Here is an 18,483-nt window from a genome sequence, read left to right as displayed (position 1 = left end):
GCATTGGAGCCCAGAAGCTGCATGTTATGCCTCTGTCCATAACATAGTTACCGTATGTTTTCACAAAACACAAGTTTTTATAGCCTGAAGGAAAGTTTACAAAAGTTCTGTGCAGCTGAATTTGTTGTGTTGTGTCCTTTAAGCAGCCAGATCAGACTAGCGGAAACTTTATTTATTATTCTTCAGTAGGTTTTCTACCAGGAAGTATAAAGAAGGGGCTGTCCCCATGATCATTACTACTTTGTGTTAAGTATCTCTAGACAATACATATTTGAACTCGTCTTGGCAAAAATGTTAACCATGTTGACATTCTGGTCTTTCTATGTGTTACAGAATGACCTAGATGAAATGAGTGACTTTTCAGAAATCCGACAGGGAATTATGGATAGGATTACGATTGTTATTAACAAAGTCTTAGATTTCCGAAGCACGTATGATACCTATTCCTACCTGTGGACAGATGACAGGCCAGAGTTCATGAGACAGTTTCTTCTATATGGTCATTCCTTAATATCGGAAGAAACTGAGGCTCATGTTGATGATGGTGTTCTGGAAAATCCACCCTCCATAGATCAGTTCAAAGCGCAGGTAAGAAGCATGACTAAATCAGTGTCTAATTCCCATACCGGTTATTATGAAAATTTTAAATTACTTAACATTATTTCCTTTTCATTCTAGATTGACATCTATGAAGACCTTTATACACAGATGTTTTCTTCTGAGGACACTAAGGTCTTTGATAGTTGGTTCAGACTGTATTTAAAGCCCTTTAAAATGAGTTTGCTTTTGATCATAAGAAAGTGGAGCTGGATGTTTAAAGAGCATCTTCTCAGATTTGTGGTCGACAGGTAAGCAGTTTTTACATTGTGGGGCATGTTTGGTGAGACGACTTAGTTAAAGAACAAAGAGTATAAGTGTTAGCTAAAAGGAGATATCTCCTGGATAATAATGTATCCCTTATCCTCAGGATAGGGGATATGTTTTTGATTGTACCCCCCCCCCCCCCCCCCGCAATCTCCTGTATGGAGACCCGGTCTCTCCCCTGGAGCAGCATCACCATGCCCCCTCCACTTATCTCTATGGGAAAGCCGTTCAGCTATCTTCAGCTCTCCCATAGAGATATAAGGAGGGAGTGTGTGGTGGCCCCTGCTTCGGGCGGAGGCCGTGATTCGCCACTCCAGTAGGGAGCCAGGGCTCCATACAGGTGATCGGGGTGGTGCCCCAGCGCTCGGACCCCACGGGATCTAAAACTTATCCCCTATCCTGCAGATAGGAGATACGTTTTTATCCATGAGACTACTTCTTTAAACTAGACATTCTACAAATGCTACATCTTTAATTTGGGTTATTTTTTTCTGCATTTTTTGGCACAGTTGTAGTACATTTTTGGTACAATTTTGACACATTTAAAAACGTTCTGTGGCCAACCCCACAAAAATAAGATTGCTTTATCAATAAATAGCTTACAGTGTCCTGATCACACTCCTTTTTAAAGTTTCTTACGTTCCTGTTCCCGAGATATGTTGATGTATATTTTTGGGAGCATCATCAGGTGATGGGCGTTATAATACAGTCAGGAGGTGTGAATGTTGTACATTAATCAGCATGTATGCTTAATATTACACCCCCTGACTGTTTAATCCCACTTATTGCCTGATATTCACTTCCTTTACTAAAATTACGGTAAGTTCACACCCATTTTACTGATTCTCTCAATTGTCAGACAAACTATAAACCCCCAAGTTATTTAGTTACAGTAAAATAAAAGACAAATTTGGGCTGGCCACAGACTCTCTTTAAGTCATACTCCTTTAAGGCAAAACACATCCACTTTTTGCTAAGCTCGACCCACCGGCCAGACAAAATGCATAACTATTCTTTTTGTCAGATTTTATAAAAAAATATTTGATGAACAACAGATTTGTGGCTCACACACTTTTATTTATCCCATTGTTCTCTCTAGGGGGACACAAGTTTTTTACTGCAGTAGTGTTACTAAATTTAACATGATGTTATACAAATCTCAAAGTTGGATTTGCATGTCTGACATTGGGTTAGCTGATTTTCTACAGTGTTTTTTCATCGGATCAAAGGAAAAAAATATAATTGTATATTAATATTATATATTTAGGACAAGGGACTTCTTTCACATCTGGCAGTAGCCTGCAGGTTCCCCCACTTTAAAATAGTCAAAAACATTATCCAAAACAGGAAATATAACATAAAAGGGAGATGCATTTCAAGTTTCTTGATATCACTGTGTCTCTGAGATTGCATGCTGTGAGAGGGGAGAAGGAGCAGACATTTTAAAGCCTTTTAAATAGTTTTAATATATATACAGTTTTTGCTGTTATTGTTAGCAGTGGATTATAGAAGTAGTTGTAGAAAATTCTCCCCTGATTTGTTTCTTTATGTAGTGCTTTTAACTATTTACCTACTTAATATTGGGTGTAATATTTGTTATAAGAATTGGATGTTGATACATTATTAATACATGCCAATACATTAATTTGTACAGGCTATAAAATCATTTCTTGATGATTCTCTTTAGTACAATGAGCATTGGGCTTGGCTTGTGTTCCAATGTTCTAGCTGCTGTTCTAGAGTTAATGACTGATGTGGATGATTCACTTTCAGATGGATCTTAAAGGGGTACACCGGTGCTCCAGCGTTCTGAACATTTTTTTCAGAACGCTCTGAGCCAGAGGCCTTGATCGTGACGTCACGACCACGCCCCTCGTGATGTCATGCAACGCCCCCTCAATTCATGTCAATGAATCAATGGAGGGGGCGTGGTGTGATGTCACGAGGGGGCATGGCCATGACGTCATGACCACTGCCACGGGAACCCGGGTGCTGGAAGAGATTGCGGTGGGCCCCAGCAGAGGGACCCCTGCGATCAGACAACTTATCCCCTATTCTTTGGATAGGGGATAAGATGTCTAGCAGTGGAGTACCCCTTTAAACTATATACCTGAAAAATTCCACTGGTTAAAGACCCTTTTACTTGGACCAATTGCTGCACAATAACCAACTGCTGCCCTTTATTTACATCATTATTAGCTGCACATCACCCATTGACACAGGGTGATGTGCAGCTGATGAATCATTCATACAGATATTCAGATCATGGTCAACTAGCCAAAGAACGAGCATTTTCTGGATTGGAAAAAAAGGTAAATAGGGCATTATTATTTTTTTCCTTTAGCACAATGACCTATCATTAACTTGTATTTTCATAGTTTGTCTGACCTGGAGGAATTTATTAAGGTGACAGATGCTGGTCTTCAGCAGAAAGTACCAGAAGGAGATTATAAGGCACTTGTTGGCGTTATGGAACACATTCTGGCAGTGAGAGACAGACAGGCAGCAACCGATGAGCTTTTTGAACCTATTCAACAGACCATTGGCCTGTTAGAAAGTTATGGACAAAAACTCCCGGATCAGATTTACACACAGCTGGAGGTAACTCTTTTCTCTCTTGAGTACATTACCAACAAATGTAGGTAGGATCACACACCCTTATGTCCTGTGCCCATCCCCCAAAGTCAGAAAATACTAATAAATAAACTGAAGCGCCGCTTATGGATGACAGCAAAATAACTTCTATATTATAACCTTGTGTAGTGTTTGTACAGTACATTTTTATAAATTAGACAATTTCATGTACATATCACTATTATTCAGTACACATGGTATACAGATCACTCCTCTATTTTGCCTTAAATATTAAATCTGCTGATCACCTGGTGCTCCATCTTTTGTCTTTACACTCTTCAAAAGGAATATTATGCAGTCAATGATCTCTGTCTCCTATATAAATTCTGTGGTAGTACAAAAAAAAACTTTAAAAACGTTTTACCATGTAGCCTTAATAGGTGTTTGAAGTCCTCCTTCCCTATTACCTCCTGTAGGAGCTGCCAGAAAAATGGAACAACACCAAAAAAACTGCTATTACTGTGAAACACGACCTGGCTCCCCTGCAGATTGCAGAAGTTTCTGTTGTCAGGAAAAGATGTGTTGCGTTTGATGTAAGTACGGTTCTAGATAAGATTATGGATATTAAAGCTCAGCCAGCTGTGTTACAAAATTGTGAGATTTCTCTTTACTTTATGGTTTTTGTGTTTTCTCAGGTGAAACAAAATAATTTTAGGGAGCTGTTTTGCCTAGAAGCTCCATTCTCATACAGTTCCAAAAATCCATATACTCTTCTGGATAAGGTAGGTAAACTGAGCAGTTAACAAGTAATGCAATGTTCTAGTCAATAAAGATGGTTTCTGGGCTCCAAAAAAGGGTTTTAAAACCAAAAAAAGGGTGTTAATAATATAGTGCAAAATATACAATATTTGACTACTTTTATTTTTTACCAATATACTGGGTTCCCAACTCCTGCAGCTTTGTTATTTTATCATTACATGGCATATGACTTATTAGTAGATTTACAAATCACATGATGCCCCATGTCATGCCACAACTACAGTGATGCAAGCTTGGGCGTATGCGTAATTGAAGCATATCAGTGGATAGCTTATGCAAGTAAAAGGCCTTTTTCACTTAAGCATATTTTCAGTCTGTATTACTGTTTTTTTGTGGTCCATAATTTGAATCTGATGTAAATCTATAGGGCTATTCACTGGCCGCATGTGCTACTTTCATCCATTTTGTGTATGAACTATGCCCATTGAGGTCTATGGAGAGGAATTAAACATGCATGTTTCTGGATTTATTTAATCAGTATTTTAATTTATTTTGCCAATAATTTGTTAAAATGTAATTCAATTTGATGTCCAAAAAACAACTTGGTATTCATTGTATAAAATATGGACTGAATACTGGTAAAATACTGCTGGTATTTTATCTGAAATACGTCTGTTTATCTGAAAAACGTCTCCCCTATCAAAAAATAGGGGATAAGTTTTAGATCCATTGGGGTCTGACTGCTGGGATCCCCATGATCTACTTTACTGGGCCCCAGCTCTCCCCTCAAGCAGGGCGTGCTGACCCCCGCATGAAGCTGCGGCTGACATGCCCCCGCCCCCCATATGGGAGAGGTGTTCTGCTATCTTCGGCTCTACCATAGAGGTATATGGAGGTATGGAGGGAGCATGTTGGCCGCAGCTTCATGTGGGGGGGTCGTGGTGCTCTGTTCCCAGGGAGAGCCGGGACCCAGTACAGGAGACTACAGGGGTTCCACCGGTCGGACCCTCCGCAATCTAAAACTTATCCCTTATCCAAAGGATAAGGAATAACTTTTTTAGCATAATACTTCTCCTTTAAGGATCTGCATTTCTATACACTAGTGTGAAACCGACCAAAAGGGTATTTCCAGTATCAAACATTATCCAGTATGCACAGGACAGGGAGCAACTAGCAGATGGAAAGGGGTCTGACCACTGGGACCTTCACAGGGTCACAAAATCGAGGGCAAATGAATGCATGCACAGCCAGCTCACAGCCATCCATTCATTCTCTAAGTGTCTTCTGAACATTGCCAAGCTCTGAGCTCAGCAGTGTTTGGAAGCCCCATACGGTATCAGTGGAGCTCTGTCCACACGTGTGCTGCTGGTCCATTTATTCAATGGACATTTCTTCTTATGATATGCGAGGGTATCGGTTAGGCCCCTGCATTTCTACTAATTAACTGCTATCCTGTGGATAGGAGGTAACTTTTAACAATGAGATAATTCCTTTAGGTTCTAACGAAGCTAAAATATGTGTTTTGTGCTGTAGATTTCTGAGAGAAAGACAGAATTGGGGGATAATTATAATTTTATAGTTTAATGGCCTGTAGGCACACACTTATACATACACAGTAGTTGTCTACTTGTTTAGTGACTGCTTTAGATAATGACAAATTTTGGTTGTGGTCAAAGCACTTTGTAGAAAATACATCACTCCAATAAATCATGAACGTCTATCCTTTCCAATAAGTGACCACAGATTAACTGGCATTCAGTAAACCTCCGAAATTCATCTTCTCTCTCCCACAGGCCAACCAAGATCTGCGTGCCTTAGAGCGGGAAGTGAAACAGATACAGGAATCTGCAGATCTCTTTGAAGTAGCAGTTCCTGATTATAAGCAGATGAAGAAATGCTTTGAGGAAATAAAACTGCTTAAAGAATTGTGGGATCTTATATATAATGTTCGGGTATGGACATTTCATTCCAGCGTCTAAGTATATTACACTGTATTACTCAAAAACAAAAGGATCTTGGTAATATTCATTGGATGCCGTCAAACATTCTATCGGATGACCACATTCCAAAGGTCACTTGGCTTCATCCATGAAATTTGTCAACCCACTACTTCTTAGAATGGTCCCTTGACCAAAATCAGATCAGCAGTAATCTGTCGGATATTTAGGTGTTCAATTCCCCAAAAGCAGGACTACAGGGTAAATCGAGCATTACACAATTCCCGTTTAAATTGGTCAGACTGTCTGAACAAAGCAAATGAAGTAAAAAATAACTGGTCTGCCAGAGGGAGAGATGCTCTGTTACCAATCTCCATTCTGGCCAAGAGATGAGAATCCTGCACAGAGAACCCCCTACTCGTAAATATGAATTCTTTAATAGGTTGTGTTAGAATGGATTTTCAAAACTGGACAACTCCTTTAAATACTGCTGATACTGTAACTGTAACTAAAATACTAGGTTTTACCTTTAACAGCTGCTTACAGTAATATTCATTTCACTATATTACAGAAAAATAGCGAAATAAATGGGCAATCACTGTGAACAGTAGTGTTGAGCGGCATAGGCCATATTCGAATTCGCGAATATTCACAAATATATGGACGAATATTCGTCATACATTCGCTAGATTCCCATATTTGTAATATTCACGCTTTATTTTGGCATATACGAAAATTCGCTTATGTGAAAATTAACATATGTGAAAATTAGCATATACAAAATTTAGCATAAGTGAAAATTCGTACGCCAGTCTCACACAGTAGTATTAGAGCCTTCTTTACACCCCACAAGCTGGAAGCAGAGAGGGGTGATCACTGTGATGTGTACTGTAAAAAAACAAAAAACGAATATTCGTAATTACGAATATAAAGTGCTATATTCGGGAATATTCGCAAATTCGCGAATATGCAATATTCGGGAATAAAATTTGCATTGCAAATATTCGCGAGCAACATTAGTGAACAGCACTGTATTAGACCGTTAAGCTGGAGCATGCATGTTTTTGTTTTATCTAATCAATCTCTACCCCATAATAAATGTGAAAACAAAACTTTCCCATGAACATAGTTATTCAGACCCTTTGCTATGAAACATGACATTTAGCTCTGGATCCTCCCATTTCTCTTGATCATCTTTGAGATGTTTCTACACCTTGATTGGAGTCACCTGTGGTAAATTCAGTGAATTGGACATCATTTGGAGAGATATAACTTTGGACCATCATTTGGACCATCACATCATTTGGAAAGATATAACCTTGGCTATATAAGATCTCTCAACAAAAAAAATCAAGCCATGAGGAGGAAAGAACTGCCGATACATCTCAAAGACAGGATTAAGTGGAGGCACAGATCATTAGAAGAGTAAAAAATAATAATTCTGCTACTCTAACAAGAGGACAGTGGTCTCCATAATTCCTAAATGGAAGAAGTTTGGAAGAAACAGGTCTCTTCTTAGAGCTGTTCCCCTACCAAAGTAAATAATGAGTGGAGAAAAGCCTTGGTAAGAGAGGTGAACAAGATCCCAATGGCTGAGCTCCAGTGATCCTGTGTATAGATGGGAGAAACTTCCAAAAGGTCAACCATTACTGAAACACTATATCAATCTGTGTTTTATGCCAGAAGGAAACTTCTCCTTAGTAAAAGACACATGAAAGCCTGCCTGAAAAAAAAAAAGCACCCAAAGGACTTACAGAATGTAAGCAACAAGATTCTGTGTTCTGATCAAACCAAGAACTTTTGGCCTTAAAGGGGTATTCCAGGAAAAAAACTTTTTTTTATATATCAAATGGCTCCAGAAAGTTAAACAGATTTGTAAATGACTTCTATTAAAAAATCTTAATCCTTTCAGTACTTATGAGCTTCTGAAGTTAAGGTTGTTTTTTCTGTCTAAGTGCTCTCTGATGACACATGTCTCGGGAAACGCCCAGTTTAGAAGCAAATCCCCATAGCAAACCTCTTCTAAACTGGGCGTTTCCTGAGACACGTGTCATCAGACAGAATTTAGACAGAAAAGAACAACCTTAACTTCAGAAGCTCATAAGTACTGAAAGGATTACGATTTTTTAATAGAAATAATTTACAAATCTTTTTAACTTTCTGGAGCCAGTTGATATATATAAAAAAGTTTTTTCCTGGAATACCCCTTTAATTCAAAGCCTCATGTCCGGAGAAAACCAGACACTGCTCATCACCTGCCCAATACCATCCCTACAATGAAGCTTAGTGATGGCAACATCATGCTGTAGGGGTGTTTTTCAGTAGCTGGGACAGGGCTGAGGGAAAGCTGAATAGGGCAAAGTACAGAAAATCTGATCCAGAGCAAAACCTGATCCAGAGCAAAACCTGATCCAGAGCGTTCTGAATCACAGACTGAGTTGAAAGTTCACCTTACAATAAGACAATGACCCTAAGCACACAGCCAAGACAACACAGGAGTGGCTTAAAAACCTACAGAGAAGAATGGCAAAAAAATACCTAAATCCAGGTGTGCAAACCTTGTGGCATCATACCCAAGATAACTGGAGGCTGTCATCGCTGCCTGACTAAAGGGTCTGAATACTTATGTCAATGCTATATTTTGGTTTTTCTTCTTTTTTATAAATATTTGCTAACATTCTGTGTTAACTTTTTCATTATGCGGTATTGAGTGCAGAATGATGTGAGGAAAAGTGTAAAAAAGGGTTAAAGTCTTTCCAAATGCATTGTATACCCATATACTGCACTGTAATTTGCATCATTTATTAAATTAAAATATTAGGTTCTCTGTGTTGGTTGCTAAATCATTGTCAGATATTATACCAATTAATTTTCATACCCACTTTTATACACAGGTCACCATAACATTGGTATTTGTTAGTAAATGTCAGTGTATAGGCTTGTATTATGCTAGAGTGTACAAAACAGTACAACACACATTTCTAGAAAGCTTATTTCATGAGGAATTTAGGGATTTAGCTATGTTTAGTTAGCTATCGGCACATTTCCCGAAATAGTCAGATTGGCAGGAACTTTATTTTAAAAACTTGTCTAGTTTGTCTAGTTTTGAACGTGTGTATTTTGTTGGATTTTTATTTTTTTTACTTTTTGTACCTTTTTATTTGTTTTATAGACCAGTATTGCTGATTGGGTTAAAACACAGTGGAGGCAGATTAATGTGGAACAGATGGACGTTGAGCTGAGAAGGTTTTCAAAGGCAAGTTACACAGCTGTTACTGTTATAACAGGCTATGCCTAAAATATTCTTCTGCAATTCACTATTCAAAAATGATTAGGCTACAAAATTATTTCTGTATGACTTCCAACAATGTGTGAGTGTTTTTGCTATTGTTTTTAGTGGTAAGGTATCTTAATGGCCGCTGATAAGCATTTTTACATCGGTCATAAGGGTACTTATTCTAGCCCGCCATGTTTTCACGGGCTAGAATAAGCTTGTGCAACTCTCCCATGCAGGGATCGCAGGAGCTCGGCTGTCAGTATATTAGCAGGGCTCCTGCTGTAACTACCAGGAGAAACCTCCCTTCTGGGTAGTTTAACCCTTCACATGCCATGGTCAAATCATGACCACCATCAAATCATGACAATCATGTAAAGAGTACCAGGCTTGCCATGTGTGTCTGTGTACCCAGCCGTGCTGTGCTGCATGGCCAGATACACTGACTGTCAATGTTAGGCTGTGTTCACCCGGCAGAATGTCTGTGCGGAATTCCGCATAAATATTCCACACGGACATTCCTCCCCAGCTGAGTCCATTTGATTTCAATAGAATTCTGCTGCTCTGTTCACATGGCAGAATTTCCGCGGCAGCAAGATCTGCAGCAGAATTCCTGATTCTGGCGTCTGCAGAAACATTGCACCTGTTCAATGTTTTTGCGAATTCAGCTAGGAAATGCATTGCCATCTATATACACATACAGTATCTATTGTTGCCACGTCTGTAAAAACCGGAAAAATCTCATTTATTACATTTTTTATCCCGCAAGTTGATTACTTTAGAAAAAAAAAAAAAAGTGATATTTTGTTAATGCACCTCCAAAAAAACAAACACTGCGGAATCTCCGCTTGCTGAATTCAGAGAGCAGAGATTCTGTCTGGCGGCCGCTGCTGAAAATACTTCGGCGGTAGGACCACGTGGTACTGCGCTTCACCATTGATAGTTATGCAGTGCTCATGGACTTCCGCGCAAAGAATGAACATATTCTTTCTTTGCACGTAAGAATTTCAGCACCGGAATTGTCCGCCGGTAAAAATGCCTCAGTGTGAATGGGTCTCGTGGAAGACCCATTCACACTGATGGTAACTTCCACTGTGCGGAATTCCACTAAACTGCTGGTGGTTGTAGTTTTGAAACAACTGGAGACACTCTGGTTGGGAAACACTGTTCTGGGCATTTAAATTAATCTTCAAACTTCTTTTTGGAATCATTAAATGTTACTTTACTCTGTTTTATACAGGAGCTCTTATCTATAGATAAACAGGTTCGTTCATGGGATGCATATGTGGGCTTGGATATGACGGTGAAAAACCTTATTACATCTTTACGAGCGGTGACAGATCTACAAAACCCGGCCATAAGGGAAAGGCACTGGCACCAGCTAACAGTTGCTACAAAGGTCAGTTTTTTCAGTATTTTTTTCATAGCAAAGAGTTTCTAATGTATGGCATGGATTTGTAAGGTACATGCAATTTAAAGGGGTACTCTGCTGCTCCAGTGTTCTGAACATTTTATTCAGAACGCTCGGAGCCGGAGACCATGATTTTGACATGCCCCCTCCCATAGACATGAACAGAAGGGGGCTTGGCTTGACATCACAGCCCTGCCCCTTTGTCCCCTTGACCAGTGCCGCAGGAACCCAGTGTTTGTTTAGAAAGCCGGGTGCTGCGGGAGATCACGGAGGCCCCTGCCATCAGACATCGTATCCCTTTCGTATCCTTTCGATAGGGGTTAAGATGTCTAGCAGCGGAGTACCCTTTTAATGGTATCAGTAGCAATAACATAAAAAAAATAAGATTTTCTTCTCTAGACTTTAAAGCTAAGATGTTGGGGTAAAATACTAAAATACATTATTTTGCAAATCATTTGACTACCTACTCTTATGCTATTAGTGTGACCCACCTAACTGTAGTGTACGCCGTCATTCCAAGCTTATATCTGCAGATGGCAGAGCAATTTTAAGTTCAAAAAAGTTCAAAAAGTTCAAAAAAGGAAAACGAGAAACATACCAATGCACTTCAAACTATTAGCTGGTTTGAAACACGTTGGCGGATTTCGGTTTTGTTTATTTATTTATTGTAGAAGTGCACTTTTTAAAGGTTTTGCTAACTTTTTCAGTTACTGGACAAAGAATCATCATCTGCCCTATTCACACTTGAACCAGTGGATACATTAAAGTGAACTGATCTTGTTCATTCCTTTGCATGTCTGCTTTTTAGGGTATGTTCACATGATCATAACTTGCATCAGGTTACACTTCCATTTAATTCAACGAGTCCTCCGGCAATATGCAAATTTGCCCCTATTGCAGACTTTCAGCAGATCCCTTTGAAGTGACTAGTAGTGTAACTTGCAAAGGTTTTACACCTGCGGGTACTCGCTGTTAGGTACGATCATGTGAACATACCCTAAAGTCGTAAACTGGACCTGAAATATCCATCTAAATATCCTGAAAAAACATTTTCAAATCACTGGGTGCCTGAAAATTATACAAACTTGTCAGTAACTTCTATTTAAAAATCTTTAGCCTTCCAGTACTTGTCAGCTGCTGCATGCTGCAGAGGAAGTTGTGTAGTTCTTGTCAGTTGGACCACAGTGCTCTCTGCTGTCACTTCTGTCCGTGTCAGGAACTGTCCAGAGCAGGAGCAAATTTCCATAGCAAACCTCTCCTGCTCCAGACAGTCCCTGACACAGACAGAGGTGTCAGCAGAGAGCACTGTGGTCAGACTGGAAAGAACTACACAACTTCCTCTGGAGCATACAGCAGCTGATAAGTACTGGAAGGATTAAGATCTTTAAAGGGGTACTCCACTGGAAAACATTTTTTTCATCAAAAATCTAAAAATCCCTTCAAGTACTTATCAGCTGCTGTATGTTCCAGAGGAAGTTCTTTTCTTTTTTTAATTTCCTTTCTCTCTGACCACATTGCTCTCTGCTTACACCTCTGTCCATGCCAGGAACTGTCCAGAGCAGGAGAGGTTTTCTATGGGGATTTGCTCCTATTCTGGACAGTAATAAAAAAAAAAAAAAAAAAGAACTTCCTCTGGAGCCCACAGCAGCTGATAAGTACTGAAAGGATTAAGAGTTTTTTAATAGAAGTAATTCAAAAATCTGTAAAATCAGTTGATTTGAAAACATTTTTTTCCCCTTCAGAGTACCCTTTTAATAAATACTTATATTCTAGAAAAATGCAAGTACTCAGAAAGAGTTTTTTTTTTTCCTAACCTTTATGTTTATTGAGTATTAAGTAATTTGATGATTTTGCTCTGTTAGGTCCAATTTTCAATGACCGAGCAAACCACACTGTCAGATTTACTTGCGCTACAGCTGCATAAGGTTGAAGATGAAGTCAGGAACATTGTAGACAAAGCTGTAAAAGAGATGGGCACTGAGAAAGTAAGTCAAGGGCAGCACATTTTATTCTAGGAAATATTTTGTTAGATAATTTACCAAACATGTATTTAACATTAACTGTTCTTCTAATGTATTAGATTCTTACAGAGATAAACCAGACCTGGACTACTCTAGAGTTTTCCTATGAGAAGCATCATCGTACAAAAACACCCCTGATAAAAACCGATGAGCAGCTGTTTGAGATTTTGGACAGCAACCAGGTTTGTTTCGAAATACTAGCTAGAATTAACAGTACTAAGTAGAGATGGGTGAAATGAAGCTGACGAGGTCGAATTCGTTCCGAATTTCATGAAAAATGTGATTCTGAATGAATCCGACTTTACTTTTACGCTTCGTGGTAATGAATCCCTTCATTCACTACATGTTATGTGGGCCAGGGGGGGGGGGCTAAAATTGAGGCTACATGTATGAGGACATGGGGCAAGGAAGTCTGGGAAGGTGGGTGGTCACTAATCAGCTTTACTGACAATACAGATCAGCACAGGGGAAATCCAGTGACCTCAAGCCCGCATCACTGCAGGCAGGTAGGCAGGCAGGGAGAGTTTAGAAATCGTTTTATAGTCTGCCAATTGAGATCATCACAGGAAGCACTCCCCATTCAAAGACTGCAAGCAACCATAGAGCAGGCAGGGACAGTTCAGAGAGAGAGTACACTTTTTTCTATTGCAACCGTACTGGGGTGTATTACTGTAAAAAAAAAAAAAATCTCTTTAATCTCTTCAATTGTGACTCCATACGGTCTCCCGACCCTGCTGCCATATCCAGGCTCTGTCATTGTGCTGCTCTGTAGTAGTGATTCTAAAAGCGATGCCTGTAATCTGCATGGAGTACTGAATAACAGTATTATTTCACTACCCCAGCACACTCCCTATGTGTGTTACAGCAAGGCAAATTGTTCTACACCCCTATTGAGGCTCTCTGTAGCCCGGAAATAGCCATTTTTAATAGCGATTTGCCTCAAATATATTCATATTGAACCAAATTTTTACGGAAAATTCGACGAATTGGCCGAATCGAATTTTTGAAAAATCCGCCCATCTCTAGTACTAATGTTAGAATTGGCTTAGGCTTCCTTTACATATGTGCGTCATCAGTTCTTTTTCCCTCCGACATTGCAGCAAATGCCCTGGGGGGAAATGAAGCAAGAACTGATCGCATTCATGAATTTGAAAGGGACAGTTCACAATCATCTGGCGTCTCAGTTTGGACGCCGGATGATTGGACTCGCGGGACCGGCACATCTTGCTGCGTTCCCCCGTCTAGCGATCACAAACAATGGACGCCAGACGCTACACAACTGATTCCAACTGATGCACTTCCGGCATCAGTTTTGGCGAGTTTCGCCCAGTTTCGCCGGAGCCGAACACTGTATATATGTAACTCTAGCCTTACAAAAAATAAATAAAAAAAAGATGTAAGTAAATTATTATATATATCTTTTATGTTTTTCTTTACATGCTGCATCTTTGATCATGTGTTCTCTGCGTTATATAGGTACAGTTACAGGCGATTATGCAAAGCAAATATGTTGAATATTTTATCGAGCAAGTGTCCAGTTGGCAGAAAAGGCTGAACCTGGCTGATTCAGTGATTTACATTTGGATGGAAGTTCAGCGTACTTGGTCTCATCTTGAAAGCATTTTTATTGGCTCTGAAGATATCAGAAACCAGCTGCCAGAAGATGCAAAACGATTTGATGGAGTTGATACCGACTTTAAAGTAAGTCCATCTTCCCACTGTAAAAATAGCCTATTTAGCAAGTTAAAGGTTATTCTTTCAAAAAACACTATTCCATAGGTCTTTCAAGTTTTGCTTAGATTCTCTTCCACCACTACAACTCTGCATTCTCTCTACACTTGTACATAGCCCTGGTGATTCTCCCCTGCAGACTTCCTTAAATCTGCTCTCCTCTCTATCTTCAACCTGTGTGAGGATTCTCTTCTTTACATCAATACTTTGAGCTTGTTTGTAATTCCCTCCTCCTCCCAGCTGCTCTCGCTAAAAATAAGAAAGCAGAAAGCCCATCTGTCATATTTATCTTCTATTTTTGTGAGTAGCAGCTAAATGGTAGAAAATCTTTAATGAAGACTATACGCTGTGGACCCTGGAATAATGAGGAGTAGTCACTAAGACTTATCAACTTAAAATTCATATGGTTGCAGAACATCTTGATGAAATGTATAGATTGACATTTTACTAAAACCAAAAAAATAGTAGTACTCTGTTGGTTGAGATGAATACATGCGTGGCTTTATTCATCTTTTGTTACACGCTACGTTTCGACTGCCTTACACAGCCATTTTCAAGCCTTGAAAAATGGCTTTAAATGGTGTGTGAGGCAGCCGAAACGTAGTGTGTAACACATGATGAATAAAGCCATGCATTGATTCATCTGAACCAACAGAGTGCTGCTATTTTTTGTATACTGGAGGGCTCCTAACCCGGGCTCCAACAACTTGCACCCGGACAATTACAGAGGTTGTGCTGCTCTCCTGTGAAGTGTTGACAGTATGCTATATATGAAATGTAAAATGGTGTTCAATGGTAAACACTCTCAAATGATTATAGGTGCCCATAGCCTTTAATATTCCATTCTGACACTCTTATAGCATCCCATTTACAGTACAAATAATTTAATTCCTATTCTAAAATGTATAGATTATTATTTATAATTGGCCAGTAAGAATCCCCCCCCCCCCCAAAAAAAAAAAAAAAAGTTTTATGTGGATTAGACTCTCTAGTGACAACTGCAAGCTGCAGAAATGTGTTAGGTGCATAGGGAGTTGGTGTTCCAAAGTCACAATTGTTCCCTGGTTAAATGTATTGAAAAATTGCTAAAACAAAGTGTAACTGTATGAAGTATGCTTGAAGTCAAAGTAATTATTATTAGGAGATTAATGGTTGGGGACAAGCATAGAGCAGAGTTACTATTTAATCTCTTCACTGTGCTCATTTAGCGATCAAAAAGCTCTGTAACAGCCAGTAATAATACAATGTCATTTTTGTGAATAAGTGAAGATGTTGCGGCCACAATAGGCGAACACAGCTGACATTATAAAGGTGTCATAACTACCATGTGACAACGGTGGTGTGAAAGGGGCCTTAGTGACCAGACCTAGTTACTGCAGCTCAGCTCCCATTGACTCAAACAGGAACTGATCTGCAGTTACGAGGCACCACCACTACACAGTGCATGAATCCAGCAGCTTCTGGTCCTGTTCACTGTGTAGTATGGTTGCCGAACATCTGATTAGCAGGAGTGCGGAGTTGCGGCACCCTACCAAACAGCGATCCTAAGGATAGGCTATGAATCGTATAAGCCTTTAAAAGAAGAAAAAATCCTTTAAGGGTACGTTCACATATGCATACTTTTACTGCAGATTTGCTGCTGCAGATTTTGCTGCCCATTGAAGTCAAATAAATATAAGCATGTGCGATTGTACCCTGAGGATAGGGTAAGGCCCCTTTTACACTGATGCCCCGTCAAATCAAACTCCCTTTTTTTTTGCAGTTTGACAGATGTAATTTTGACTGGTCATAATGGCCAATAACTGGTCCCGGTGGACCCCATTATAGTCAATGGGGTCCGTCGGGCGCCGTTATTTTCAGAGAGAAAAGCCAGAGAAAAAGACGGTGCAAGCACAATTTTTTCTCCGTCTTTTCTCGATCCTACAATAAAAGGCTTTACGCTGCCGGAGACAACCAGCAGTGTGAATGTAGCCTTACACGTGCCATACTTTGGTACGTATTTGCTGCGGCATATTTTCCTACCGATTGAAGTCAATGGGTAGCAAAATCAGCTGTGTATTTTGCTACTATTGACTTTTCTACAATGGAAAATATGCAGCTTTTGCCCCCAAATCCACAGCAGAAAATTCACAATAAATCAGGCAGATTTTTTTGGAACCTTGTTGATTTGGCACTGCAAATTGTATTAATCTTGTTGAAGAAAAACAATTATTAGAAATCTGCAGCTCCAGGTTATGCTGCAGATGTATTGTGGATCTTGGCTTCCCCTTTAAAATCAATGGAAAATTCCCACTAAATCCTCAGCTGTTCCACAGCATTTACTCACATATTTTGGATTCACCATAGTAAAATGTTTTTATGCAAGATGTGAATGGAATTTACATTAATCCCATGCACTTTGCAAATCCAGTGTGGAAAATTTACACTAAATCTGCCCTGTGTACACATAGTCTTAGTAGGTATGTTTTCGCAAAAAGTGCAGCTTTTCTGCAACCAAATTTCCACCAGAAAATCTGCACCAAGTTATGTGGTTTTATCATAGTTTTCGATAGAAGGGAAAAAAACAAAGTCTTTGAAACCTTCAGTTGCAGATTTTGCTGAAAAAAAATTATGGGTTTTTTTAAAGAATGGATTTTGTTGTCTTCCATGCAGGAATTAATGTTTGAGACAGAGAAAGTAAGAAATGTGTTGGATGCAACAAACCGTCCTAAACTGTATGAAACTCTTGATGAATTGCAGACAAGGTAAAGTTAAATATTTTGTTGCACAGATGTATTGTGCTTTTAATTTATTTTGTTATGTTGTGGCCTTGTGCTAAAATAATAGTAAATTTAGCCCCCCCCCCCTTCCTTCTGCCCCAATCATTTAAACACCTATAATGACAAACTGAAAACAGAATGTTAGAAATCTTTGCAAATTTATTAAAAACAAACAAGAAAACAAACGTTGCATTGACATAAGTATTCATACCCTTTACTCAGTAGTAATAGTAGTTGAAGCACCTTTGGCTGTTATTACAGCCTCCAGTCTTCTTGGGGACAATGTCACAAGGTTTGCCCATCTGGATTTGGAGATTTTCTGTTGTTTTTGCAGAACTTTTCTTGTCAGGGTGGAGGGGGACAGTCAGTAGAGGCCATTTTTTAAGGTTTCTCCAGAGATAACCAATTGGGTTCAAGTCAGGGCTCCAATTAAGCATTCGCAGAATTGTCTCTAAGCCACTACTAAGTCGTCTTGGCTGTGTGCTTAGGTTCATTGTCTTGTTGGAAGTTGAACCTTCTGCCCAGTCTGAGGTCCAGAGCGCTCTGGATCAAGATTTCATTTAGAATATCTCTGTACCTTGCTCCATTCAGCTTTCCCCCAAATCCTTGTGTCAGTTGCTGAACACCCCCACAGCATTATGCTGCCATCACCAGGCTTCACTGTAGGGATGGTATTGGCAGATGATGAGCAGTGCTTGGCTTTCCCCAGACATAAGACCAAAGACTTTAAATCTTGGTTTCATGAGACCAAAAAAAATGTATACTTATTTTTAAACTTCAGATGGGCTTTCATGTGTCTTTTACTGAGTAGAGGCAAGTGCCGTGGTGATACTCTGGAGATTACAGATAGCTGTCTGCTCACATGATATCTTGAGCTGAGCCAGAGTGACCATTGGTTCTTGGTCACCTCTCTTACCAAGACCCGACTACTTAGTTTGGAAGGGTGGCCAGCTCCAGAAGATGTCCTGATTGTTCCATTTAATAATTGTAAAGGCCACTGTGCTCTTGGAAACTTTCATTGCAGCAGAATTTTGTACCCTTTTCCAGATCTGTGCCTCCACACAATCCTTTTCTCTAAACTCTACATGCAATTCATTCCACCTCATGGCTTGGTTTTTCCTCTGATATACATTGTCAGCTGTGAGACCTTATA

The 18,483-nt window shown here is 39.5% G+C and overlaps 1 protein-coding gene across 3 annotated transcripts in view; it reads left to right on the top strand.

Moving 5' to 3' along the window:
* The window catches only part of DNAH11 (dynein axonemal heavy chain 11), a 324,054-nt gene that overhangs the window by 77,799 nt on the left and 227,772 nt on the right, over window positions 1-18,483 (top strand). For all 3 annotated transcript variants that reach the window (XM_056519699.1, XM_056519698.1, XM_056519697.1), the window contains exons 17-28: window positions 334-588; window positions 679-848; window positions 3,243-3,465; window positions 3,915-4,031; window positions 4,134-4,220; window positions 5,991-6,149; window positions 9,307-9,390; window positions 10,649-10,807; window positions 12,682-12,804; window positions 12,900-13,022; window positions 14,317-14,541; window positions 17,224-17,315. In XM_056519699.1, the coding sequence (XP_056375674.1) occupies window positions 334-588; window positions 679-848; window positions 3,243-3,465; window positions 3,915-4,031; window positions 4,134-4,220; window positions 5,991-6,149; window positions 9,307-9,390; window positions 10,649-10,807; window positions 12,682-12,804; window positions 12,900-13,022; window positions 14,317-14,541; window positions 17,224-17,315 (1,817 nt within the window). The remainder of the gene's footprint in view (window positions 1-333; window positions 589-678; window positions 849-3,242; window positions 3,466-3,914; window positions 4,032-4,133; window positions 4,221-5,990; window positions 6,150-9,306; window positions 9,391-10,648; window positions 10,808-12,681; window positions 12,805-12,899; window positions 13,023-14,316; window positions 14,542-17,223; window positions 17,316-18,483) is intronic.

The sequence above is a fragment of the Hyla sarda genome, chromosome 5 (assembly GCF_029499605.1).
Source record: "Hyla sarda isolate aHylSar1 chromosome 5, aHylSar1.hap1, whole genome shotgun sequence".
NCBI classification, from domain to species: Eukaryota; Metazoa; Chordata; class Amphibia; order Anura; family Hylidae; genus Hyla; species Hyla sarda.
Note: the sequence above shows the minus strand (reverse complement) of the source record. Positions and strands in the feature narration are given on the sequence as shown.